This window comes from Electrona antarctica (assembly GCF_951216825.1).
Source record: "Electrona antarctica genome assembly, chromosome: 18".
Classification (NCBI taxonomy): Eukaryota; Metazoa; Chordata; class Actinopteri; order Myctophiformes; family Myctophidae; genus Electrona; species Electrona antarctica.
In genome coordinates this window covers 13,964,970-13,978,254 of record NC_136799.1, presented here as the reverse complement: position 1 = coordinate 13,978,254, position 13,285 = coordinate 13,964,970, and the positions used below count along the sequence as shown (strand labels likewise).

At 44.3% G+C, this 13,285-nt stretch overlaps 1 protein-coding gene across 2 annotated transcripts in view; it reads left to right on the top strand.

The window, feature by feature from the left end:
• col12a1a (collagen, type XII, alpha 1a) overlaps positions 1 to 13,285 on the top strand; it is a 97,703-nt gene that overhangs the window by 19,086 nt on the left and 65,332 nt on the right. For both annotated transcript variants that reach the window (XM_079527922.1, XM_079527921.1), the window contains exons 14-22: positions 5,111 to 5,380; positions 7,056 to 7,322; positions 7,488 to 7,680; positions 7,859 to 7,983; positions 10,192 to 10,341; positions 10,449 to 10,568; positions 11,111 to 11,275; positions 11,494 to 11,640; positions 12,906 to 13,042. In XM_079527922.1, coding sequence (XP_079384048.1) covers positions 5,111 to 5,380; positions 7,056 to 7,322; positions 7,488 to 7,680; positions 7,859 to 7,983; positions 10,192 to 10,341; positions 10,449 to 10,568; positions 11,111 to 11,275; positions 11,494 to 11,640; positions 12,906 to 13,042 — 1,574 coding nt within the window. The remainder of the gene's footprint in view (positions 1 to 5,110; positions 5,381 to 7,055; positions 7,323 to 7,487; positions 7,681 to 7,858; positions 7,984 to 10,191; positions 10,342 to 10,448; positions 10,569 to 11,110; positions 11,276 to 11,493; positions 11,641 to 12,905; positions 13,043 to 13,285) is intronic.

Below are 13,285 nucleotides of genomic sequence, written 5' to 3'. Positions count from 1 at the left end.
AGAATGAATGGGCGGATAAGAATGATTAGACTTGGCGAGCTGCAGTTCTGACCCCTGGCTTTCTCACAGGGGCCCATGGGGCAGACAGACCAGGGTGGAAGACTATGGATGTCTTATTTGTATTAATTGGTTCATGCCTGGCTCTAAGCTCACCTCACTTTGATAGTAGCTACAAAGTTGCCGAATGGACTTTTTTTCCTTGTTCTTTGAGGCCACCAACACACACTAAAGCTATCCTGTTTGTCACGAGAGGAAGAATGAAGTGCTTGTTTGCTAATGCCACCTCCTGTCTTGAGGAGTGTGGTCACTAGTGGTGGGTGTGTCACCTCTTAACAAGGACATTTTATAGCAGACCACAGGGACCTGCTGAGCATGTGGCTGAATGAGAGATCTTTAATGAAACCTTGTTCCTCTGTGGAAAAAAAAACTTGTTGAATAGGGCGTTGGCCGGATGTGAGTCCCTCGAGATTCATTTACATTTTAAAAAGGATTTGATTAATTAATAAATTCCAATGTTACTATGTTACATACATTGATTGTACTGCTGCGGCGCTGCCTGCAGCCTGAATGATAGATGTTCTATTCTACTGGGTGAACCGACGTAGGACATTCAGAGTTTTTCTTTCTGTGTTCCATTGTTGACCAAAGGGCTTGGTTTGGGATGGCATAGAGATAGTTTCCACGTTGCAGATCTGCCCAGTCATCAGCCATACCCACACCCACAGGGGAAAAGCAGACCAGCCTCTGTGCTCCATGACAAAGCATGTCGTTTAAACTGTCACTCCATTTATGCCCCGCGGTGACATCAGCACGCCCCGACACTGATCTCATTGTGCCCAGTGGGTGCCACTAGACTTCAGTGACCCCCCTCTGTGATGTGCCTGCATGTAGGCGAGAACTCGGCAGAGCAAAAAAAATAAATGTCTCAAACACAATAACGCTCCTTGTAACTAATTGGCCCGTAGCCCATTACATTACAAAGCCCTGAAGTAGCACTGCATTTATCACATCCTCTCAAATTGGCGTGACTAATGGAAAATCCATGCGCGGCCAAGAAAAGAGAATATGGTGTCAACACTAATTGTCAAGATGCACATCTCAGAGGTGAACATACTGTAAGACATCACTGTCTGTCTATAATATGTGGTGAGAGGAAAGACAATGGAGTCTTCTCCAACATGTGGAAGGTGTTACCTAGGGGAACATCAAAGCTGCACGGACCACGAACTGTGTCTGGTCCCAGAGAGAACTGGCCGTTCACCTTCTTCCAGGGAGGGGTGAGAGAGAGAGAGAGAAGAGAGAACAGATATTTCTCAGTCTAGAGCTTTTCCATTGTGGTGAACAGTATAAACTCGCCTTTTGTGTTGCCTTGAATGAACTGCAAGTGTCTCTGGATTAGCTAGGTGGGTGGCATGCTAATGCTGTCTTACACACTTAACACTGACGGACGGTGTACACAGGAGGGGATTTGTGCACTGTCAAATGAGTTACATATGGATAAAGTATCATAGAGAATTTTTACCGTGTAGGAAGGAAGGAAGGAACCCCAGATTGATATGTAATTGTCCACAGACATCCATCTGAAAATATTCTGTGCATTATTTTATTAAAATGTTTAAAAAATATTCAAAATATTTCGATTTATTCTCAATGTGTTTTTAAATAATAGATGTACAACCTCACAATGAATGTGTCGCTGTGAGCTTGTAGATCAGCTATTTTCATTTGTTTGTTTTCATAGACCTGGCCACTTGTTTCTCTTGCAAAACTGGCAACACAGCAAGAGAACTTATGCACACACAAACGCAAAGACTTATGGGTTACAGGAAAAAGGTGGATAGGGTTCAAGATAGAGTTTCTTCCACCACTGCTCCAGGGTTTTAGGAAGTGCCCTGACCTTCTGACCTGCTCTTGGTGCCTGTGTAGTCGTGTCTGTCTCAGACAAATTTCCTGATTGATTACACTTAGGCTCATATATTATATTGTGTAATCAATATATAATAGATTTGTCTATTATATAGTAGTATTTTATTATTCTAAAACACGCACGTACAGTATGCACGCATGCCACGCCACGCCACGCCACGCACTCACGCAGGCAGGCAGGCAGGCAGGCAGGCACGCAACGCACTCACGCAGGCAGGCAGGCAGGCAGGCAGGCAGGCAGGCAGGCAGGCACGCACGCACGCACGCACGCACGCACGCACGCACTCACTCACACAAAATTACAAAACATATTCCATTAGATTTTTTAAAACACTGTTTGATTGATTACTTGGCCTCCAAAATCTATGTAGATGCCTGAGTGTGATTTAAACTATACAGTACACCCATCATCAATCATTCAACTCATGTTCCTCATCACCTAATATTAATGCCCTTTTAGACTTAAGTAATGTAAAAAATAATAATTGTTGTTTTCTTTTCTCCAAACACACTTTGTAATTTCAAGAGTGTGTTTTGTTAACTGCAATACATTGCTATTGTTCATATTTTGTCATTATTTGAAATGCAGCGACCCCGACCCATTCCTTTCAAACTCCTGTCAGTCACTGGCTTTGATTTATGGTAGGCAGACAGTGGAACAAGGGCAAAAATAATACCAGCGCGGTCTTGTTTCCTCACAGACTGATGCCTTTGGAAACTGGGCTTCAGGTGATGCCAGCCCAAGCTCAGTTGGTTGCAATGCCAAGTCAGTTTTTTTTTCTCCCACCAAAGGTCCCCTAAGGGACCCTGGCACACAGATAAGTGAACTGTTCATCTCCACGGCTTATTAGATGAGCAATTATCTGAATTGAGAGCAATGACATAGTTCAAGGGAACTGTGAATAGAAGGCCCTGTGCTGAAATGGCGTTTTTGGAGGAATAGTGGATTTTCATGCAGGGCTTTTGGAGTGGCTTATGGAAAGAACAGCGTTGAGAATTTAAACATTCATTGAAATATTGAACCAATGAAAAGTATGAAATAGCGCTTCGTCAAAAACCTCCTAACTCCACTTGAGTTGAATGTGTTTGGTTTTTTTTCATTTCCTGAAAAAGTAACATTTTGGAGTTAGGTGCGTTTCTTCCAGACAGAAGAGATATTAATCTACAGCAAAAAGTATTAAATAGCATGGTCATTGTGTCATCTTAAAAATATTTCTTGGCCGTTTATTTAATATCATAGCTCTGTGCAGTTTGTGTTCCTTACAGGTTTTACCTTATGTTATGTTTGTGTGTGAGGGCAGACAATGATATCTTCAGGCTGTACACGTCTTTGGCTGCAGATGTGAAGCTCATGTCAGAACTCGCCCTACAAGATGATCCTCCTTTTGAGTTAATGTGTGGTTTACTCTGGTAGTCTAGTCAATGGTCTTTCTATGAGAGCAGACTTCTCCTTGTAGGGTGTGGATGCAACCATGGGTCACATTGAGAAAATAACCAGGCCATTGGGGAATTGTTTTTTGCCTGAAATGGTGTGGACAAATATGAAGCAGCCATAGCGGCTGATATTTATTGCCTTTGGCTTAAGAAATGCTTGTCATACATGGAAAACAACACCTTTCAACGGTGTTTTGCAGTGAGACCTTGGTTGAACACAAGATGGGCCGTGGCTCATGTGTTCTGCATGGGTGTGCATACGTGGTTCAGTTCTGGAAGTCGGCCTTTCTCCATGCTTGGCTCATAGTGATGATGAAAAGTGCACCATTGTCTGCAGAAGTCATTATCTTGTGATCCTGTCACAGTTGCCTTGCGCACAGCCAGAGAAGTCAGTCAAGTCCATCCCGTGCTGTTGACTTGGCAAACCTCTCTCTGGATGAAGTGATCTTGGCATTTAAAAGGAGTCCACATTGTCCTTACCAGGCGGTTTCTCTTGGGGTGCAACTTGGGGTTTACGAGGTTATTTTTTGTGTAATTTGTGTCTGAGTGGAAGTAATTTATGAAGTCAATTCATCTGTTGTGAGTGAGTGCTGAGAAGGAAGCAGACAGGTCGGAGAATTCTCAAAAAAAATAAGAATCAAGAAAGGATCCATTTCAAATATGACATGTGTTACGTGTTGTTCTTTGGACCTCGCTCATTCATCCAAACAGATTCATCCAGTAAAGACCACCCAACCGCCTCGCTCCAGCTGTGGGACTATGGGGTTTGACTCTGGTTGTGCTGGAGTGTGTGATGTGCGAGGTGGCGTGTCTCTGTGGCACAGCCAGTGTGTGATGTGTGGAGTGTGTGATGTGCGAGGTGGCGTGTCTCTGTGGCACAGCCAGTGTGTGATGTGTGGAGTGTGTGATGTGCGAGGTGGCGTGTCTCTGTGGCACAGCCAGTGCAGCTTATTGAGAGAGACTATCTCAACGGGGGGGCATCCCACGCGGCCAAGCATCTCCTGGCAGCGCATCACTAAACATCACTGCGGAAAAACCCACTACTGTGCCGGTCTCCTCCCCCGATGGTGTCTCAGGGAGAGAGTGAGAGAGTGCGGGGGGGACATGCACGCACACACACACACACACACACACACACACACACATGCACACACACACACACACACACACACACACACACACACACACATGCGCACAGACTCACACATCTGCAATTGTAGCAAACACACTTGCACAGATCAGGTTTCTTCACTTTCAATGGAAAATGAAAGTGCTGGCAGGAGAGGGTTTGAGGCGGTGTGATCGGTGATTGGTTTTGCAGAGATTTTTCCAAGAGTCTCTGATTATGAAGGGAGTAAATCACTGTTGAAACAGACCCTGAGGGGTTAAAGCGGAGACAGACGGACGATTGCTGGTGGTTTATCGCTAAAGCTGTCCATTTTGTCCATCGCATGTCTAGCCTACTTCCTTAGCATTCCGTGTATCTGCATGAGAAATCAAGCACAGCTGAGAAAAAAGCCACCGCCTGCACGTGTATTTTTCCAAAAAGCATTTTCAAAGCAAAGATCTAACACCAACATCTTACAGCACTTGATCTGCATTTGAGCGAGGAAAAATTGCTTCAATGCCTTTCAGTAAACCCAATCTAGCACACCTGACATAGTGATTACGTGTTTTCCCCCGTTCTCACAGTGAGCGAACTGAAGCCTGTTTCCTAACGTGCTGCCTTGTTGTAACATTTATCCCACAGAACTGGGCTCACCCAAGGACCTAGTGACCAGTGACGTCACAGAGAACAGTTTTGCGGTGGCCTGGACGGCGGCGCCTGGTAATGTTCGCCAGTACCGGGTCAGGTGGAAGTCTATGTTCACGGAAGAGACCGGTGAGAAGACGGTGCCGGGAGGTGTCACAGCTACGGTTCTGGAGGGCCTCACGCCAGAGACACGTTACCAGGTCTCAGTCTATGCCGGCTACGGCCATGGAGAGGGGGAGCCACTGACAGGAGAGGAAACCACAGATGGTAAGTCACTTGAACGCCTTTAATGCATCCACCATACATCTACTCTGGGAGCCCCCTCTCTCTTCCACATCTCTTCTTCTTCTCTTTATGTTTTTACTTTTATTTCCTTCTTTCTTTCTTTTCTTTTTTTTTACCTACCTCAAAAGTGCAGAGCTAGAAAATCCTGATGTAGGCTAGCAAAAGAAACCATGACCTCAGACCAGTCCAGCCTTCGTTTTCATGTAAAACTCAATTGATCCTGCACAGAGCACCTGGAACCAACGCGACAGCCATTTAACGGTCGCTTGGAAAATAAATCGTACAGTAATTTAGCCTAAATGCATGACAGAGTGTGTCAAAATTAGTTTTTCATCAAAAAACCATGGAACTAATATCCTAAATGTGCAGCGAGCATTAAATATTTTATGCTTTCTGGGCTGCAAATCAAGAGCAGGTTTTGTAATTTATTAACATGAATTATTGCCCTTCACTGAGCTGTCTGGAAGAGTGACATATAGGTTTAAAAAATATCTAGCAATAACAGGCTTTAAACAATGATGTGGAAATAATTGACAGTAATGGCTCATTCTCTAGTGCTCTGGAATGACGTCATCGCCGTTACAGTACCTCTCACCTGAGAAGGTCAAGAAGGTCACAGAGATGCTTATGTAATGGGGGTGATACAGTACGTGTCTTTGTGTCTGGGCCTTTTTGCAAGTTGGAGCATATGGCCCCATGTGTTTGTACACTGAGACATTACATCACGTCCATCACACCTGCACCCAGATTTCATGGCAGATGCAGGACACCGATAGATGCTGGTGATTCCCTTACTAAACTGCTCTCTGGCCAAAATGAGAAAAGCACATTGGATGGAAACTTGCCCCAATCGGGAGGGAATTCATCCACCGGTTAGCAAAACGGAATGTGCTAATGGAAAAATATGTCCAACCATCATTTTGGTTTGTTGATTCTGGCAAGCAGGGCAGGTGCATTATACACCGAGAACAGCCTTGAGGCGACTCCGGAGGCTTGTATGGTTTATAACCGTAAGCACTTTGTCCATGGGTTCCTTTGCACCCTCCATTTCTCTCTGTCTCTACTCTCTCTCTCTCTCTCTGCTCCACAGAAATCATAGATCCATTTAGGTCGAGCCACACACTGAAAACTTGGATGTGCTGCCTTTTTCCGTTCATAAAAAAAACTAAAAAAAATCTTCTGAAGTCAAGATGTCTGAATATTTTCCTCGGCTCGTTTAGAGGGTTCTGACAATTCACACTTGCCCTTCCTGTTCTGAAAAGAAGAAGAAGAAGAAAAACTCCATGACCACCACTGTGGAAAAAAGAAAAGAAATACAAAAAAAACATCTACATTTGGCTTCTAACCTGGTCGATCTTGTAAAGATGGGTCTGTTCAGTGTATATTCTTGAAAATCAAGCTGTATTTGGGAGGATTTGTGTTCATAAGCAATTATGAAAACTGTGCCGATACCCTGATGGAAGTCTCTGAGGTAGCCAAGCGTGTTAATGTTTACTTTACTCACCCGTAGTAAAGCCATGGCCCCAGTATTTGCAAAAGTACATGCATATGGCAAATGTGGGCGGTAAATTGTCGCACATTCCAGTTGAGTCTGGTCCAAAAAAGGCTACTTTCTATAGAAGTTCACCCGTCCATCCTTATTTTTCCCTCCTTGCAGTCTCAGCTGCCGACAGAGTGGTTGTTGTCTCAGAGGAGACGGAAAAGACCATGAAGGTGACTTGGCAGCCGGCGCCTGGCAACGTGGTCAACTACCGTGTCACCTACAAGCCCAAGGAAGGAGGTCGCCAGCTGGCGGCCAAGGTGCCTGGCGGCACCACCTCAACTGTCCTCAGACGCCTCACTCACCTCACCACCTATGACATCACCGTCCACCCGGTTTACCGTCAGGGGGAGGGAAAAGCAAGACAAGGGGAGGGAACAACGCGTAAGTTCATTTTTATGTTTCATCTTACATATACATACACTCATACAGTATCATTTTTATGTTTCATATTACATACATACAGTATCATTCCGAGTCAGGGGTTGCCTTTGAGTATGCGTAACGTGTGAGGTCTAGGTCAAAGTCATGTCTTGCTCTCTTCTTCAGTGTCACCTTACAAAGGCCCCAGAAACCTGCAGACCTCTGAGCCCTCCAGGACTAGTTTCCGCGTCACCTGGGACCATGCTCCCGGCGACGTGAAGGGCTACACGGTCAAATTCCACCCCATAGGCGATGACATTGACCTGGGAGAGCTGCAGGTGGGGCCCTATGACAACACTGTGGTACTGGAGGAATTAAGGTGGGCTCACTAAACACTATCTGTATGACTTCACTCTTTCAAATTCTTTGACATATTAAAATAATAATAATTATAATAATAATCTTATTGTAGATAATACCCATACTAATTGGTTCTGGAGAACGTCCAATTGTATATTCTGATACAATGTTTGTTTTGAATTGGTTTGGTTCCACAGGGCTAATACAAAGTACATGGTGAGCGTATTAGGAATGTTTGATGGCGGAGTGAGTATGCCACTGGCTGGTGAGGAGCATACCACGCTCAATGACGGTCCTGAGCCACCTCCTCTAGAAGCCCCGGGTAATATACCTCTTCTTCCAAATCCTTTCATTTAAATCTTTACATCTTTTATTACTCTGACTCTAAACACACACGCTATCCTGCCAAAGGAAAAGATACAATAATTATTAAGAAGTTAATCAGAATGGCAAAATAACCAACATGTTGGGATCTGTTGTGAGATGCTAAAGCTGCACAAACTGCACGTAATATGCTTCAGAAGAAGTCTGCGTTAATATCTAATATAGATTGGTGAATGAAACTGTCACAATGGTTCTCACCACTTTTAGAGTGGTGTCTACTATATCTTGTTGTCATTGTACAGTAACAGTCTAACAATGGAGACACGTATCATCACACAGTAAACCTTTTACTTAGGAAAATACACTCACAGCCCATAAAAGCTGATGAGTTGCCCTAAATGCCTTTCCTCAAAGCTAATTGTCCTCACGAAATAACAGATGTAATGACAATCCCATATGTCGACTATTTCGTACTTTGTGTCATTCTGAGCTCGCTCGTTTTTCATCCTCGTGTTTTTTCTTTTTTCTTTCTTTTATTCCGCGTCCAGGCAAAGCCACGGGCTAGAACTGACCCACAAACGTTCTAATCTGTTTGCAATTACGAAATGTTTTACAACCTCGTGAGTCGAAGCACGGCAGGCGGTAAGCGCAAGGAGAAGGAAAATGTTGTGAGTTGGACGGAAGGTCTCCGGAGGGGGTTGACTTGACCCCTCAGCTGTGAGTTCCCCTCCTAATAGGGAGCAGATCCACGTACAGTGATGGGGTTACGCTCCCAAAGATAAACCAGAAGGAGATGGGAGATCTATTACCTCAGTTAGTTTCCTACAATCTGAGGTGCAAGGAGACACAGGGGTGCATGGGGCCTCAAAAATATATATACTTGAAGTCAACTTATGTTTAACTGCTAGCAAAAATAGCCAATCTACAAGCTTGCATCGTGATGCTTTGTGTGCTTGTAGATCTGCTATTCCTGAAAATGATAGAACCTTTAAAATTTAGACCATAATGACATGCCCAAAATAGGGAAGCCAAGTTGAAAGTGGTTAATGTAAACCTCCTATCGTTTTCTTTCCCCCAATTAAAGTATTTCCATGCCTTTGAAAGGAGGTTTTCCCTTTTGAGCGGCTGCGATCAACAAAGTAAAAGTAAGCAAGCAGTGGATTTACAGAGCCATTTAATGGGGCTTGGACAGGATTTAATTTATTTGGCGAAACGCATACCGGCATGCCAGGACAAACATTGTGCCAAAGCCAATAAACTTTTCCCCTCGTCCGCTCGTCTCAGATAACTCTTAAAATATCCTCAGAATATTCATCGTTGCATCTGTGTACCTGGAATATAGAGCGAGCAGACACATGTTTGAGTACCCCTCTCTCTCTCTCCCTCTCTCTCTCTCTCTCTCTCTCTGGGGTGGGATGGGGGGGTTAAGCTTGGAGGGAGGGAGTGTGGGGGGTTGGGGGTTAGTGGATAAGGGCGAAAAAATGTCTGTAAATCACCCATCATGTAACCTGTTTTCAATTTGCAGACAGTGGCAGGTTGCACGGCGTCTATGCCCCCTAGCACATCTGCAGCCTGGCTTCTTTTTTTTTTAAGGTGCCACGGATGAGACGCCTTCCTTTTCATCATCAAACAGGTGTCTGGAAAACAGAAAACTGTGGAATTCACAATAATCTAGCACAGAGGAGATCCCAGTCATATGGGGAGAGCTATAGCTCTGCCAGGTGCCTTCTCCTCAGACGAGGTCCCTGGTGCCTCTGAGAAGACCCACCCCAGCAGTGACAAACTGCCTCGACACGTCAGAAGACATGAAGATGATAATTACCACACCTGGAAAATAAAATGTGCTCTGATAAAAATGGCTCGTAATACAGTAGTAGACAAAAAGGAAGGGAGAATGTTTTCTTTTCTTTTTTTACTGCTTGCCTGTAAAGCAAATGAAAGGAAATGTGTTTGTGTAGCAGTTATGGGAAATGTTTTTTTTTCATTGCTTTCTTTTTATGTAAGCTCTGCAGGTTAAATGCCAGTCCAGTCATGTTATGTCACTGACCTGATTTCTGTCCTTTTCCTTCATGGCTCACACCTCTTTGAGCACATCTAAGTCATATTTGATCATGCTATTATAATACAAAAAACATCGTTTTTGCATGGATCTGGTTTTCGCTTGGATCCAGCTTTGCTAATGACCTTCTACCCCTCGACCTCTCAGATGTGATGTGTAAGACCAAGGCCCAGGCCGACATCGTGCTGCTGGTCGACGGCTCCTGGAGTATCGGGCGTCTCAACTTCAAGACCATTCGGTCCTTTATCGCCCGCATGGTGGGAGTCTTCGACATCAGCCCCGAAAGGGTCCAGATCGGTGGGTGTGCTCAACTATGTAGTGAACACATTATCTTAGTTTCTTGTGACTTCTATGGAGTGTGGTGATTGGGTGACGTGTGACAAAGAGCTTTGCGTTTGTTTCAGGTTTGGCTCAGTACAGCGGTGACCCCAAGACTGAATGGCACCTCAACGCCCACAAGACCAGAGAGTCACTGCTGGAGGCCGTGGCTAACCTGCCCTACAAGGGAGGCAACACTTTGACTGGTAAGGTTGCCATTCGCTGCCACTTCTTAGACAGTGTTAAGAGCCGTCCTCACCACACCAAGGATGATAACAAAATCCATTAAAAAAAACATTTCTAACTTGAGTGCATGGTAGAGTTCACACAACTGTAACAGCAGTTGTGAATCATATCGGGGTCAATTCCAGAGCGATTTGATGACTGAAAGAAACCAAGAATAAAAAAAAATGAAGAAAAAGAAAAAAACAATCCAATCAAAAGCCATCCGATTTTCCGCGGTGTCAGGTTCAGCAATGTTTACAGAACGTTATCGTTTATCACGCTCACATCATGATTATAGCTATCCTATGCATACGTGGAAATAATTACTTTCTGACTCTGTTCATATTGTGAGATCCTATAGTTTCAGAACTAATGTTGAGCATCTAACATTTTTGTGAAATATCCCATTTTCATGTATCATTTGTAATTCTTGTGGATCTGTATGCTGGAGAGACCGGCAGCAGCAGTCCCCAATCAGGCTGGTAAAGGAAGGTGTACATACTGTATTGTGTTTTCATCACAGGTCTGGCTCTGAACTACATCCTCCAGAACAACTTTGACGAGAACGTTGGCATGCGACCAAAGTCCCGTAGGATCGGTGTGCTGGTCACTGACGGCAAGTCCCAGGATGACATTATCGCCAACTCCCAGAATCTCCGTGACCAGGGCATCGAGCTCTATGCTATCGGTAAGTTAGGATAGTTTGTGACACTTTCTTTCCCGCAAGCCATTATTTCTCTTTGCGTTTTGTGTCGGTGTCGGAAGTGAACTCAGACTTCCATGTCCTAAACTAAACACATTCTTTGCGTGAAAGTGTGAATGTCCTTGGTTTACCACCTTTACCACAAAGCATGTTGAGGAGGAAAATAGTACTAATGAGCTGTGAACTCTGTGGCTGTTGCTTAGGTGTGAAGAACGCTGACGAGAACGAGCTGAGGTCTATCGCCACAGACCCAGATGAAATCCACATGTACAATGTGGCCGACTTCTCCTTCCTGCTGGACATTGTGGACGACCTCACGGACAACCTCTGTAACAGCGTAAAGGGACCAGGTACGCATGAGTTTAATTCATTTAAGTTTAAGTTATTATGCAAGTGGTTGCACCCCCATTAGGGTAATTCGTAGTAGAATACAGAGATGTGCATATATATTCGGATATTCCAAGTGTCACGTGTTTTGATTAACCACATGAACCCCAGCGTTCCTATTCTGGGGACGAACAATCGGGGGAAAAAAACACGTTGCACGAGTTGTGATGAGAGCTTGTATATCGGCTATTTCCGGTGAAGATATTTAATGTACAGGGAAAAAAACATAGAGGGCCAATTATAGACCCCTGGGGGACACCGGTCAACTGTGTATTATAGGGTTCATGTGGTTAAATTACACGTTCACATCTTGTTTGAGTACATTGACATGATGTCCTGGCTAGCCTTCTTGCCATAACGGATTAAAGGTATGCCATATAAATATATTGTATCCAAGACCCACAGACAGTTCATACATGTCTGCAGGTAACACTAGAGGCTAAGAAAAGCAGCCAAACTCCTGGAAATGATCACAGATCCTCTCTTCTCTTACACACCGGTTCATGCTTTTCCCCTTTGTCCACTGGAATTACAAATAGTCTATTCCTTAATCGAATTAAAGAGCGGTTATTGAATACGGTACACAAAGCAAAACTCTCGGAGACCATCTGTCTTTTCAGCCTGAGTGGAAAAAGCACAGATATGGTTTGCTCATGACGAGTTCTTATTAGTTCTTATCACTCTAGGCTAAAAATTATTCATTTTTTCTCCTCTGGATCACATTTCCCAGACACGAGGGACAGTTGTTTCATGCAGCTGTGACAAAAATACACAGGCTGTGTTGGAAAAAAGTAGTTCATGAGGCATCATGTTTATGATGTTTACAGGGCCATCTTAAGGACGGGTTATGTGTTCTTGTGATACATCAAAGCGCTTTCAAATCACCACCTCGAGCTTTGGAAGGCGGAAGCTGTGGCCCATATTCATAACTAAAAGCCTTGCATCCCATGCTTCACCCCTTGCTTTCCTGTCTCTTTACACCAAGAAGCCTGTTTGAATACATCAATAAAAACTAGAAAATATAATATGATTGCAGTCCTTGATTATGATTGGCTTAGCCACGTTCGAAGCTGTAGTAGCATGCTCTATAAACACATTGTGTGACTTGTGATAAATAAATGACTATGCCACAATTACGTTGGCAAAAATATGGAGATAAGAGGTTTCTTCCCGACAGCAATGTAGTAATGCTCTCCTCCTTCTCTCTCCCCTCCCTCCACCTGAGAAGGAGGCGCTGAGGCTCCTACTGACCTGGTGACCTCTGAGGTCACCTATCACTCCTTCAGAGCCACCTGGAAGGCCCCAGAAAGCACTGTGGAGAAGTATCGTGTGGAGTACATGACTGTGTCTGGAAGCCCCCAGCAGGTACACACTCGCACACGCACGCACGCGCGCACACACACACACACACACACACACACACACACACACACACACACACACACACACACACACACACACACACACGCTTAACCCGTAATACTACTCTACACTACTCAAAATCCCTGTTTTAATTCTATTTAAGCCTGAGCTAACCATTTGGGTCCCATATGAGCACATTTCCCAAATCCCTGCAGCTGTGAGAAATGAGCCCTACATTATTCATCA